The sequence below is a fragment of the Fusarium oxysporum genome, chromosome 14 (genome assembly GCF_000149955.1).
Source record: "Fusarium oxysporum f. sp. lycopersici 4287 chromosome 14, whole genome shotgun sequence".
Lineage (NCBI taxonomy): Eukaryota > Fungi > Ascomycota > Sordariomycetes > Hypocreales > Nectriaceae > Fusarium > Fusarium oxysporum.
Window position 1 is genome coordinate 172,056 of NC_030999.1, and position 13,570 is coordinate 185,625.

Sequence of the window (13,570 nt, forward strand, 5' to 3'; positions counted from 1 at the left end):
TATCGACATCCGATGTGCCGCAGAAATTCTTTACCTTTGAGTACACCATTTCGGCATCCCTCTGTCCGACCCTTTGCAAGTCTGAATCGTAAAAACACATTGCGAGACGTGCCTATTTTTCGTCATATAAATTCGTGGTGGTCGTGGGACCCGACGTTTTCTTTGATGCTGAAGTTGTCAATGTTGTTTTCGTTTCTGTCGACAATGTTGTGGTTTGTCCGCCCGTTTGATCCGCTGAACCAGTATTAGTTGAAGCGATAACCTCGGTCGTCGTCTTCTCCAACACCATATCCAAAGATGAGGTGGTCTCATCAGACGCTGTATCCAGATATGCGGACTTTGTTTGTGTGGAGCTACCTTCAGTTATCGTAGTGCCCCCAGAGCTTGTGGTCGATCCACCTGGTTCCTTGGGCTGAGTTATTAAAGATGTAGCTGTATCTGTAGTCAAATTTGATGCCAAACTAGTATTCGCTCCTCCAGAGGACTTGAACCGAGAGGTGTTTGGACGATTCTGTGCATTCTTCCTGGAACGAGGTGCCGCTTGGGCTTCCCGTCTTGATACTATGAGAGCCATCTGTCTGCGTGTGCATTGTTGTCGTTCTCGTTGACAATCCTGATGGTGGCGCTGTCTCCGATTTGGTCGCACCACTGATAGAAGACGGAACAGATGATACTTCGGTGACTGACTCCGGCTTTGCGCTTCCTCGTTCACTGTAATAGACTCAGCTCCGGCAGAAGTCGTTGAGGCGTATGATTGTGTTGATGTTTTTGTCGCCTGACCGTCCATAGTGGGATAAGATGGGATCGCCTCCTGCTGAACATCCTCACTAGTCGCGGATGGCACCTCATGCACATCCTCCAACTCGCCAGCCGCGGAAGGGGCCGAAACATCCCAATGCTGAGTCTTGCTAGTATTGATGAGGCTGCCTTCTTCATCTTCGAATCTTGTGGCTGTAGACTTGGGCACTGCAATACCTGGTACCTCACTTATCGACTCGGTTGCCGTATGGGCCTCAGATCTGCTGTCGTTACCTTTACCTTCCTTAAACGGCTGGTCGGGTGTGTCGGCAGATTGAGTTTCTCCCGGGATCGATGGAGACGATGGGTAAGAGCTATCAGCAAACACGGGGTAGAGACAAAGAGGGACAGGACCAGGGCTGCCGTCAGATCAGATTAACAATCAGATATATCAATCAAATCAATCAATTCAAATCAGATATGGAATTTTGCCAGATCAATCAATTCAAATACAACGTCTGTACATCTGATATATCTGAATGGAGAGCAGCTACCCTAGATACACCGGATTATCCGTATGTTCCGGCTCCGGAGAGAGTGGCTCTTCCTGAAACGCTACAATGTTACAGGGGTCAGCGGAGCTGATTGGTCCTGGACCCTTGCTTGCCGGGGTCTTAGGTAGAGGCGAATCTAAAGATACCCGTATTTACTCATGAGATTCGGAACGCCCTGTGGAGTCAAATGCCATGTACTAAGCGGCCAATTCCTTTTTAGACTCTCAAAAAGTCGATTATAGCCGTGTTAAATCCAAAAAGCCAATTATATGCTGCTAAATCAGCCGTAAGAAGGGTAGTTGACTCCACAGGGCGTTCCGATTCTCGTGAGTAAATACGGTAGATCACCCCTTTTTTCTACCTCTCGTTCTGATACGGCATAGATTTAGCCAGACTTTGTGGATTGATCATAGCAATCCCGCGTTTGAGTAGACTTGCATTGGATGCCCTTGCAATCCCGGCCATGTCAACCGATTGTGAGAGAACATTCAGTCTTGCGAAGCTTACAGTCAGCTCACAGCGACATTCTCTCGAGCATTGAGTCGATCCAATTACTGAAGAACTGGATAAGGGGAGGGTGTGTTACTCTTGGGGGGGGGGGGCGGTATGCTTAAGCAACAAGGCAGTCAGATCCCACGGGCAGAATCGTGAGGCTGGGAATAGCTCCACGTGACCTATTATATATCAGATATCTATCAATCAATCAATCAGATCAAATGTAGAGGGCAAATTATCAGTTCAGTTCAGATTTACGTCCTAATCTGATTTGATTGATCTGACGGCAGCCCTGGACAGGACGCAGGTCATCGCCGCCATCGCGAAGATTTTAGTGAACGCGACGGGATATGTGTGTAACAGTCGATTAGAAGTCTCTCAAAGTGCCACATCGTAACGTGTCTGCGCGAGAAGAGGTTCCTGGTAAGAGACGAGTGGAGGATCGAAAAGGCGACTTACCTACTAGTCCAGCAACCGATAACGAAAAGCAAATAGGGGGGAGCAATACAGCTTGCTACAAACAAATCCCTTATCACAAACGTACCCTGACGGCAGGAGCAAAGAGAGCCAGCAGCTCCAGCGACAAGACATCTGTTGTTGGAGTCAATTTACTGACTCCTTCTTTTCAGTAAGCATCAAGTCAAGGCCGGAAAAGTACGTTTACCAGTTTACAGACCATAACCACGTGCGCAATGTTGATCAAGATTGGTCAACCTTTTGGCGTGATGTCATTCTTGTTATCATGCTTATCGTAAAATCGATAAGCTCAAAAGATAAGACAGGTTCCGGCCATGGACCCTAAGAGAATAAATCCACCCAGCCTCCATAAATACCACTTTGAAACGAAAACAATATTATGTATGACAGAACATCATGAATTATTTATTGATCTGCCAATACATAGGCACCTAAGTGCCCAAATAAAATTGCGCACCCAATACTGATAAGAAAAAGAAAGGAAAAGAAAAGAAAAGAAGAATAACAAACATTCTTCGGTTGGATCGCTATTGCTGCGTAATCCTGAAGTTGCTTATCGTTCATGAGGCTCTCGTGCACCATATCCTGCTTTCTTACATTCAGTTGAATCACCTGGAGCAACCTACTCATGCCGCCTGGGGTGAAGTTTCAGGCAATTTCTACTGAATGACTCATGCGGACCGCTGCAGAGAGCACATTTGGGTATCTGTGCCTGGCACTCACTGTGATGGTGGCTCTCGGCGGCGCATCTTGTACATACTCGATTCTTGCTGCACAAGAATGCTTTGTGACCAAGCCCTTGGCAGTTATAGCATTGTTCCGGTCCAGTGATCTGCTCGAATACACTCGCATATGTCGATTCACCTGCGACGAGAAAGTTTGTAGTAGTCTCTTGGCATCGTTGGTTTTAGTGAGGTACACCACCATGGACCCATATGTCTTAGGGTTGACCTTTCGGCTCAGCCAGGCCACTTTGGCAATCTTGACTCCATTCTGATGGCTCAAGGTTTCCATTGCTCCGGGGAGAACATTAAATTCCTGGTCAAAAACGGTCGTACGGTTCATGCTATCAACTTTGATAGGATATAATTGGTCTCGAAGGACTCTTACACCTAGAGCTTCCTGGTTTCGAGGATGGTCTTGATCTTTTGTATTTCTTCTTCGTTCCTACCGATGATCCTGAGGCGGTTGGTATTCCGTCCATCTCTGGTCACTGCGACGCATCGCCAGTGAGGTTGGTCACTCGACTTTCGCATTTCCTGCTCAACTGTCTTGTGGATAATCGTCGGTGTAGCGTCTCCAATGTGGTCTTCAGGAACTCTAGACGTATCCACTGTGCAGAACACCGGTTCCGGAGTTGCCGATCGGGCCGCAGATGAAGATTAGCTAGACATGCTAGTGAGTGTTATCCTGATTGCGTCTACATACGATTAAACCGACGGCCGTGGTGTTTCAGTCTTGTTCAGCATGTCTAGCTGTAGTCGAGTCTGCTCCAGCTCGCCACAAGCCTGGATAAGCTGGTCTCGGACTTGCGATAATGCTTGTACCGTCTGAGCCGTGGCCCTGGTGACTTCCTCGGTCATTCAATCTCTGAGTTTAGTGAACTCGAGCTGAAACTCAGCCTCCATCGCTTCGATGTTCAAGTTGAAGTCCTGCCCCAGGAGTTGCTTCAAGCTCTGGACTGCCTCGACCACGCCCCCGGATGACTTAGGGGCAGTCTGCTTCCGAGCTCGGTTTTGTCCTGGAACTCCCTCGCTAGTCCCACCCTCTTCCTGCCAACCCATATCGCCATTTTGCTGCTGCATCTCCAACAGATTCGTCGTCATGGCCATCTTTCGCTGGGGACGATGATATCCACCGCCCGACGCATCCGGCTCATGTCCCATGACGATAATGACGTCTGATACGGGGTTCGCAACACCAGACATCCGCTAAAGGCCTGAATCGCCGCCAAGCGATTACCAGGGCTTTCAAAACTTACGAAAAAGGATGACAAAAGTATTCAAGAAGTATCGAGTCTCCCCCGTCGAGTCAAGTGCGAATCAATCGCTCGGCTTTTTTTTTTTTTTCTTTTTTTTTTTTTTTTTTAATTGAGGGAGAAAAAGGCGCATAATCTTGTCTTATCTCGTCTCGTCATCCATGTCATAGGCTGAAGAACAGGGCTAATGAAGGAAAACAGAGGGTATCAAGCACGATCGTTCCAAATTCAAGGTTTTGCTCCCTCACCCGCCTCCTTTAGGTAGAATATTCCCTAGGCTCCTTAGAACCTCGATGGCTGGCATGTCCCTGGTTCCTGCGCTCGCCTTCTCCCGCTCCTCACGTTGTCGAAGTCGTAGGGCGCTAATACTAAGGACCTTATCCGCTTCTTTGCCTGCAAGCAGAACCCGCTGCTCGAGCTTGTGAACGTTGTCGGCAAGTTGGTCGACCTGAAACTCGAGTGACGACTGAATAGTCCGCAACCTTGATTCTGTCCGAGACCGAACAGCGTCGAATGATGCTGTCTCGTCCGCCAGGAATCCTCTGATCTTGCCTTCGTATGGATCCAACAGATCAAAGCCTGGTAGAACAATAGGCCCAGTCTCGCCTTCGGAGAAGAGAGGCGGTTGCTCAGGCGGTGGTTTTCGTATTGCTTGCCAAGCCTTCTTCTCATCTTGTAATCTTTTGATGTTGATTTCCAGTTGGGCCAGTTTCTCGTCCAACTCAATGTTTCTGGGGTTGGGCCTCAACACTAAAGGAACTTCTTGCGCGTCATCCTCTCGACTAAACCAGTCTGAGAATTCAGATCCAGCCGCAAAGTCTTTTAGCAGTCGGTCTTGAATAGCACGAGCACCAAGAATAGCATTAGAATTCGGTGTGCCTTGAGGAGGCTTCCCTACCAGAGCGCGCTCGCCACACCAGGTCAACAGTTGTTTCATACGCCGAGGCTCCGTCAAGCCTTCAGCTGCAATGTGTTTGTAAAAATCCGCCGGGTTGACCTCCCGGTGGGGTATTGCTGTTTGGCCGCTCTCGATCAGAGAGCTCGCCCTTCTTCCACGGTTGCCCAAACTGCTCCGCCTGTTGCTATTGCCCCCCTTCTTCCGCATCTCCTTGTTTCTGTTAATGATCGGCGTATCACTCATAGGCAGAGTAATTGTGGCCGACTGCACAGGCGGTTCGCGTTGCGGCGATTTATCCCAGTCCGGAGGTGGTCTAGTAGGTTTTGCGCCGGATCCGCGTTTCTTAGACGCTCCATTGACACGGGAAGCTGGTGCTGCTTCAGGTACTGTTTCTGGTTGGGGTTCAGGCTCGGGTTCTGGTATGGATGATGGCGCTGGTTGAGAGGCTTCTTTCTCCTGTGCTTCCCCAGATCGTCGCGTGCTCCTACTAGTTGATGGTCTCTTAGGGACCTTGATTTCTCGCTCATCCGACGCGTCAATCGCTTTTCGTCTGCTGCTCTTCCTCGTGGCAGGCCTTATCGTCGCGCTCGTTCCTTTCCCGGGCGCCTCTTCTTCCACAATCGTTCCATTAGTCGTCGGTGCCTTAGCTGCCCGATGCTTCGCCGCAGGTCGTCCCTTTGCGGACTTCTTCACTGGTTCCGCCTTTGGCTCTAGCACTGCTTCCGGCTTCGGTTCGTCTGTCTTGTCCGTCTTAATTCTCTTCGATTTCCGCACAAATGCGAAGTCATCGTCGTGCTCATAATCTGTCGCCGCCGCTGCAGCGAGACGCTTGCTCAACCGTCGCCCGTGCTCGTTGCTCATGCTAATTACTTGAAGCGGCCGCCGAGTCGTCACCGGAGTCGTCACCGGAGTCGTCATGGGTGGCGCATTCGGGACCGTTGACGATGTGATTTTAGATTCCCGGGGTCGTGATGCCGGGAAAGTTGTCGGTGCGGTGCGGTTCGGTCGGTGGTGGAGAGGCCAAAACTGTCGCGCAGGGTCAACGAGGGGCGTCGCGTCGTGATTTACGTGTTCTCAATAATTAATAATCATAAAAATGCTGCTCAAAATGCCCAAATGCTATCGCAATGCAATTCGTGATGTCGGTCAGTTTGCGGCTTCGTAGATGGAGGTTTGCGGTTCGCAACGTGATTCGCGAACCGTCCAGTTGCGTGGACGGCTTGCGTAATTATTTTGGAGACAGCAGTATCCCTGTGGGTGGCATAAGACTCAGATGGCGGACCGAGCCCCATACGGACTTAGTCATCGTAGTATGGGCGGGGCTCAATGAACGAATGAATGAAGTTTAACCTCATAGGGTAAGTACGCTAGGCTATTTACCCTTCTAAGCTTTTTTTTTTGCTCGTGTCTCCAAGAAGCCCCACGCTCTTCCTCATCCGCTGTGTTACGATTTGTGCCCGTAACAGCGCTGTAAGGCTTCTATAAGGCAGCTGTAGCACACCCATGATTGCTTGCATAGCGATTATGGCCCGATCTTTTGCCCTGTGGTTTAACGGCTTGTGCAACCGTTACACGCTGATATGTCTAGCCTCGCTTGACTGTCTGACAGCCTTGCTTCAAGGCCGATTTCTCCAAGTGTTCAGCATCCTATCTTCAGCAGCTGAAGTATATTCTGCCAGCTTGAGGCTGGCGAGACCCAACAGGCACACGGATCAATGCGGAGGAATCGCAAGCAGCTTAGCGTACCTACTGGCCCTATTTATTGGGTCCCTTTGGGTTCCGGTATCTTAGTAATCTGAAAGTGGGGTGTAGAGTTTCCTGCCACAATAATTTGGCGCTCGTGATCCAGTCCACAACCTCTATCAACCTCAGTTCGTATCACATTATGGTTACTTTACCCCAGCTCCCGATCCAAAGTCGCTAATATTATTTCCGAATACTTCGACCTAGAGACTGGCATTCTCTCCGTCAAACGGTTGAGGTTTTCATGAGGCCAGTGATTGCTCCACTTTCTCTCAAATCTTCGGCCATGACCCCTCTCTTGCGGGAATTTGCCGCATAAAGTCTTCGCTTAATCGACCCAAAGATATCTAACTATTGATTGTCAACTCGGGCAAGATGACTATAGAGAAATCTAAAGGCACTGCGGCGGGCACGACAGTCTTGCACCACAAATCTAATAAATCCAAATCCAAAAGCCCTAGACGTCCCTCCGCCACTTCCGATGTCCGAAAAATTCAGCTGAGGGACGAGACATTCCGCATCGGCTATACAGAGCTTTTAGACCGCGTCTATATCTATTTCGACAAACGCGGCAAGCCTACCTTAATGAATTCCTACAGAAAACAAGTGACGTTCGATGCAGTGAAACTGTCGGAACGATATCTCGGCGTTAAGAATTTGCGAGCGCTTGTGGCTGGAGTGAAGGCTAGTGTGGCGGAAAAAGCGGCCCTTGCAGGCGAGATTTAGACGGGTTGGGTGACTCCTACCCATTCTTTTGACTTTGAAGTGTTTCATACGTGTCATGGGAATTGGGTTATTGAATTTTTTTTTTTTCTTTTTTTTCTTTTTTGGTCATATGATTATTAAGTAGTTTATATCAGGGCATATTCGGTCACTATTCATATCATTAAACTCGATAGAGGATTTGGGCTGCAGTGGTACTTCAAGTACTTCATTCGCTAAGCCAGAAATTTGATAACGCGTCCATAAGGAGGCCAATTTCTGCCAGAACATCCTTTATCAGGTAGAGCCATGTACCCAGGTGACCCCACCCTAGACTTTACAAAGATGTGCCTTTCGTTCCTCAAGACTCTTAGAGGACGGGCGAAGAAGTGGGGCTCCAAAAAAAACCCAAGCACAAATCTCACGTGCTTTTGAACGTGACGTCGTGTAAAGTTCGTGCCAAACCAAATCGCGTTTTTCTTAGCCGGCCAACATCGTTGACGTTAGCGAAGTGGGGAAACAGCGGGTCAATACTAATCCGCAAGGCATTGGCTGTGTTTGCCGTGTTGAGACAGTGTGGCTAAGGTGGTCCGACCTACTGGTGGCTGCGATGTGGATACTATGTAAGGAGCTGTGCTCCTCTCAGACAGATGTAACTTAGAACTAATAACAACACAATCAACCCGTTTTTGCTTCAACAGGTTATGAGCCCGGAGGGCACGACCTTTTCTCCAACCAAAAAGCTGAGTGTTTTCTGTCTCCTTTCTACTTTCCGAGATAACACAAGAAGTCGAAAGACTTCCTTCCACTGCGCATACGCATTCAGCTTAATTGGAGCTATTTCCCTCTTGGATCTCTGATAGAGCTTGCAGATCCGCTAACAGGATATGTCTAGAAACGTTTACAGAAAGATCCTTTGACCCTCCGTTTATTGCAGCGAATTTAAATCGTCGAATCTTGAATAACCAAAATTTTCCCAGATTGCAATCTGGTAGACGGATTCGCCAGACCAGACCGGCCTTTCAGTCTGAGATTGCTGAAGTTCTCCGGTCGGGCGACCTACGCCCACATAGCCCAAGAATGCCCGAAACGTGGTTTGCAACATGATCGACATCAGATCATTGCCCTTCCTCCAGACGGAGGGAATGATATGGATATCTGAGACCGCTAGGCGTTTCACCCTTCGGACAATCTCTACCCGACTCCGATAACCCCTATTTGCACGGCATTATCATGTTGCCGAACGCAGCCAAGATTCATTCCCAAGACTCGATCCAAGACTGGTCGATTGCCGTTCGCCCTCATGTCTCTTAATCATTAGCTTCTACGAGAATCTATCATGTCCCTTTCCAAAGAATCGCTCAATCTCATAGGCAGTTCCGGCACCATTCCAAAGCTGGAGCAAACCAGCCAGTGGCTGACCTGGAAGAGAGAAATGCTCGACCTTCTGGACATGTGTGGATATGGAGACCTTCTGACCAGGAATGCTCAACCACCAACAGAAGGTAACGACCTTGCAACCCAGATTGAGGCCTGGAGGAGCCGCCAAGATCGAGCATGCGGTGCCATTCGAAGTCGTCTCGGTTATAACGCCCGAGTGTTTACCACGGGGATCTCGACGGCTCAGGGCATGATCAACCACCTTGAGACCCGATATCGGCCCGTCGGAAGTGCCATCTTCCAAGAGCTCGACCGCAGATATCAAGAACTCACGCTTGAATCTTGCGATTCGGTCATGGAATACGCAAATAAGCTACGTCAAGTCAGGGCTGAACTCTTGGAGATGGATGACACCTGCCAGATCGGGGAACCGCATTTTGTCAATAAGTTCCTTTGTGGACTTGGTCCGGACTATGAAGTGTTTCTCACTGCCTTCAATCAGAATCACAACATCCTTCCTATTCGAAATCCGAGCAATCGCAACGTTGTTCTCAAAGAGGCCGTTACGTTTGAAACCGCCATCTTTGCCGCATCTCAGGAGGAGGACAGACAAAGAAGCGCCACGGCCAAGATGGCACATAGAGCCATGATGGCCCAGGATACATCATGTTGTGGATACTGTGGAAGAAAAGGGCATGACAGGTCCACTTGTTGGAGGCTCCACCCAGAACTTAGAAGAGATCGTATCAAAACTGGTTACGAGAGACGACAACGTAAAATGCAGGTTCGGGAGAAGGAAAGGGAGAAGACGAATGATGAACTGGAATCTGCCACGTATACAACTCCTGCACACCTCCAACCTGACCAAGCTCGACTGGCACTCTGGCAAAATGACTTCCAAGGCCACCTTGGATTGATTGGCTCATCACTCGGACCTTCCGGTCTTCAAGCATCTCTTCAAACTCGGGCCCTCGAACGTATCCACGTCTTGGATAGTGGCGCCTCCTCGCATATCTTTTGTCGACAGGAGAACTTTACATCACTTCACAGGTACCACGGTCTCCCCATCAATGGTATTGCGGACATAAAGGTCATGCCAGGAGGGCGCGGAACGTACTGCCTCCGCGTTCAAGGGCCTAAGGGATCACAGAATGTTACTCTCGATAACGCTCTTTATGTTCCAGAAGGACATTCGAACCTCTTGTCTGTGTCAGCACTAGAGAAGAAGGGAGCAGAAGTTGTCTTTCGGAATGGGAAGGCAGTGGTTACAAACAAGGGAAAAGTCGTCCTCACTGCGACAAGAATATCAGGCGTATATGTAGTCGATGAAGTTGAGGACCGTCCTTTTCAAACCGCTTTGGCATCTTTTTCGGTGGGAGATCCTCGACTGCACCTTTGGCACGAGCGACTCGCACATTTGGGAGAGAGGAATATCAAGAGACTGATGAATATGTCTACTGGAATTCGACCGGATGATTCTACATCAAACCCATGTGGAGCCTGCGTACAGGGCAAACTCAGGGAATGTCCCCATGTCCGACCGATCAAGAAAGGCACTTACCCTCTGGAGTGTATTCATGCAGATATTGCCCGGACCATTCCCAGAAGTGGGAGTAGACGGCAGCCGGTGCTGGGTTTGCTTTATTGATGACTTTACTCAAATGTCCTGGGTGTACCCAGTCAAAGAACGGTCAGAGTTTGAAGAGTGCTTCCATCATCTGTTGCAACAGTTCGAGAGACCGGAAAGACGATGTCACTTCCTGCACCTCGACCGAGGGGGAGAGAATCGAAGCCACAGTTTGACCCGACTATGCCGGGACAGAGGAATCAAACTCTCTTACACAGGAACTGAGCAACACGAACAAAATGGATTGGCTGAAGTTCTCAATCGAATCATCCTGGAAAAACTCACACCGACACTGCTCAAATCCGGACTCGCTTTGAAATGGTGGCCGTACTTCCTCAAGGCAGTGAACCGCATCCGAAATCTCTGTCCTACGGCGAGCATTTCTACTACTCCTTACCAAGCCTGGTATGGAGATGTTCCTGACCTCAGCCATCTGCGAGTTCTTGGCTCACGAGGATGGGCTCTGCTTCCATCCTCTAAGCGAAAGAAGATGCAGTCGAAGAGTATTCCCTGTCAGCTTCTCGGCTATCAGGGCAGTACAAACTATATACTCCTTGACGAACGGGGACGAGTCTTTGTGTCTAACAATGTTGTCTTCTCTGAAAACATCAAAAATGTCGAACCAACACTCGACAATCTCACGCATCAAATGAGTGACCAGAGACCATCACAACGACGACGAGTAGTCGGAGAAGAGGATAGCGATGTGGGAAATGCCATCGTTCTAGAGCCGTCGCCCCTTCCGATCGCGTTGAGAGAGGCGAACAGAAGCGGGGAAACAGGCCGTGGAGAGACGACGCCGGATGAGCCCCCAGTGGGAGATACAGGATGGGATCCAGACCAAAAGTCAACCAGATCGAGTATTCATGTTGCCACAGACGAGCGCGAAGTGTCATCGGAAGAAACAGAGGAGCATGCAGAGTCTCGGCTGCCCGAAAGATCGACCAGGGGACAGCTGCCATCGAGATACATACTCGCCAGCACAAACTTCGCCTTCCTAGCAACGGTTGCAGAACAACTGTATCTAGTGGCTCGCGATATCGATCAGTCCGAGCCAAGAACCTTCAAGGAAGCCACGCAGGGTGTACATGGAAAACTCTGGTGGGGAGGATTGAAGGATGAACACGGATCTCTGGTCGAGAATGGTGTCTGGACCTTAGTCACGCTTCCCCCAGGACGAAAGGCTCTTCGAGGCAAATGGGTGTTTAAGCTCAAAAGAGGAGAAAATGGGCAAGTTCTACGGTACAAAGCGCGATTTGTCGTGAGAGGATTCGAGCAAAGGGAAGGAATTGACTTCAACGAAACCTTCGCCTCTGTTGTCAAGCCGATGAGCTACAAGATGATATTTGCCATCGCGGCAGCACTCGATTTGGAACTGGAACAAATGGACGTCAAGACAGCATTCCTCTATGGCCTCGTAAATGAGGAGATATACGTCCAGCAACCCGAAGGATTCGACGATGGAAGTGGGAGAGTCTGCAAGCTCTTGAGAGCCTTGTATGGACTGAAGCAAGCACCAAGAGTGTGGTATGAGACTCTCTCGACATTCCTCGCGACCCTCGGGTTCAAGCCTTTACTTTCAGATATGGGAGTCTTTGTGAAAGGTCACACGTTCATTGCGGTCTATGTGGACGATCTACTTATTGCCGGGCCCTCCAAGGGCGAGATCGTGGCGGTCAAGCAAGATCTGTGCAATAAGTTCAAGATGACGGACCTGGGCCCATGCAAATACTACCTGGGCATGTCCGTAAGAAGAGACAGAGCCACCCGATCGATCTTCTTGTCGCAGATGACCTACCTCGAGAAAGTACTTAGAGACTTTGGAATGGACCAGTGCGCTCCCAATGCCACACCAGTTTCGACTAGCAAGTTCGGAGAACCAGGCCCTGACTACAAGGCAGCGGACAAACTCAAAGAGTGGTATGCCAAGGCGATTGGGTCCCTGATGTATCTCATGCTGGGGACGAGACCCGACATTGCTTTTGCTGTCTCCTTATGCAGTCGACACCTAGCGAACCCAACCAATGAGCATCAGACAGCTGTCAAGCGTATCTTTCGATACCTTAAGGGATCGCAAAATCTGGAACTAGTGTACCAAGGAGGACTGCAACCTCTCCTCGGCTACACCGACTCGGATTGGGCGGGAGACCTGGAGACTCGAAGATCAACGTCTGGATATGTGTTCAACCTTGGTACGGGCGCTATCAGCTGGAGCTCGAAGAGACAAAGAACAGTGGCCCTGTCTTCATGCGAAGCAGAATACATGGGGCAAACCGCAGCCGCAAAAGAAGCAGTCTGGCTGCGAGCTCTGCTCCAAGAACTGTTGAAAGAATACAAGGATGTTCCAGAACTAAAGACAACTGTAATTTTCGGGGACAACCAAGGAGCGATCGCAATGTCGAAGAATCCGCAGTTCCATACAAGAACCAAGCACATTGATATTCAGCATCATTACTGCAGAGAGAAAGTCAATGATGGAACCATTGAGTTCCAGTACATTCCGACAGGCAAACAAGTGGCCGACGGTCTAACAAAGGCGTTGCCAAAGGATCGGTTCCTATTATTTAGACAAGCACTAGGTCTCAAAGAACGACGACCATGAGAAGGTGCAGAGATGAACCAAAACAGGAGACCTGCCATGAACATACAGGAGACCCACGGATCTAAGATTGCACGGAAACGTGAGGAAGGCGCAAAGATGAATTAGAATGGGAGAGCTTCTAAACAAGTAGAAGGAAATCCATGGTCTCGAGGTTGTGCCGAGCGTGAGGAACGTGCAAAGATGGACTGAAGTGGGAGACCCATCATGGACAAGAGACCTACAATTTCAAGAAAGACCTCAAGACCTGCAGAGACGGGTGTAGGCAGGGGATCTTCTGCGGATAGAAGACCTGATAGAAGACCTGCAACCCCAAGATCGCAAGACCTGCAGAGATGGGCATAGGCAGGAGATTTTCTGTGGACAGAAGAAGACCTGC

At 49.5% G+C, this 13,570-nt stretch overlaps 4 protein-coding genes across 4 annotated transcripts; 1 reads left to right on the plus strand and 3 right to left on the minus strand.

Moving 5' to 3' along the window:
- Positions 1-112: 112 nt before the first annotated feature.
- Positions 113-3,329, minus strand: FOXG_21465 (uncharacterized protein; the record flags this gene model as incomplete). Its single annotated transcript, XM_018401805.1, has 2 exons — positions 113-1,157; positions 3,025-3,329. 2 exons carry the CDS (start codon positions 3,327-3,329, stop codon positions 113-115), a joined length of 1,350 nt encoding a protein of 449 aa, XP_018253796.1.
- A 518-nt stretch (positions 3,330-3,847) lies between these two features.
- FOXG_14160 (uncharacterized protein) lies at positions 3,848-4,192 on the minus strand (the record flags this gene model as incomplete). The annotated part of the gene is made up of 1 exon (XM_018394225.1): positions 3,848-4,192. One exon carries the CDS (start codon positions 4,190-4,192, stop codon positions 3,848-3,850), a length of 345 nt encoding a protein of 114 aa, XP_018253797.1.
- A 154-nt stretch (positions 4,193-4,346) lies between these two features.
- On the minus strand, positions 4,347-6,058 carry FOXG_14161 (uncharacterized protein; the record flags this gene model as incomplete). The annotated part of the gene is made up of 1 exon (XM_018394226.1): positions 4,347-6,058. One exon carries the CDS (start codon positions 6,056-6,058, stop codon positions 4,487-4,489), a length of 1,572 nt encoding a protein of 523 aa, XP_018253798.1. The 3' UTR covers positions 4,347-4,486.
- An 893-nt stretch (positions 6,059-6,951) lies between these two features.
- On the plus strand, positions 6,952-7,913 carry FOXG_21466 (uncharacterized protein). Its single transcript, XM_018401806.1, has one exon. It carries the CDS (start codon positions 7,259-7,261, stop codon positions 7,607-7,609), a length of 351 nt encoding a protein of 116 aa, XP_018253799.1. The 5' UTR covers positions 6,952-7,258; the 3' UTR covers positions 7,610-7,913.
- The last annotated feature ends 5,657 nt before the right edge of the window (positions 7,914-13,570 follow it).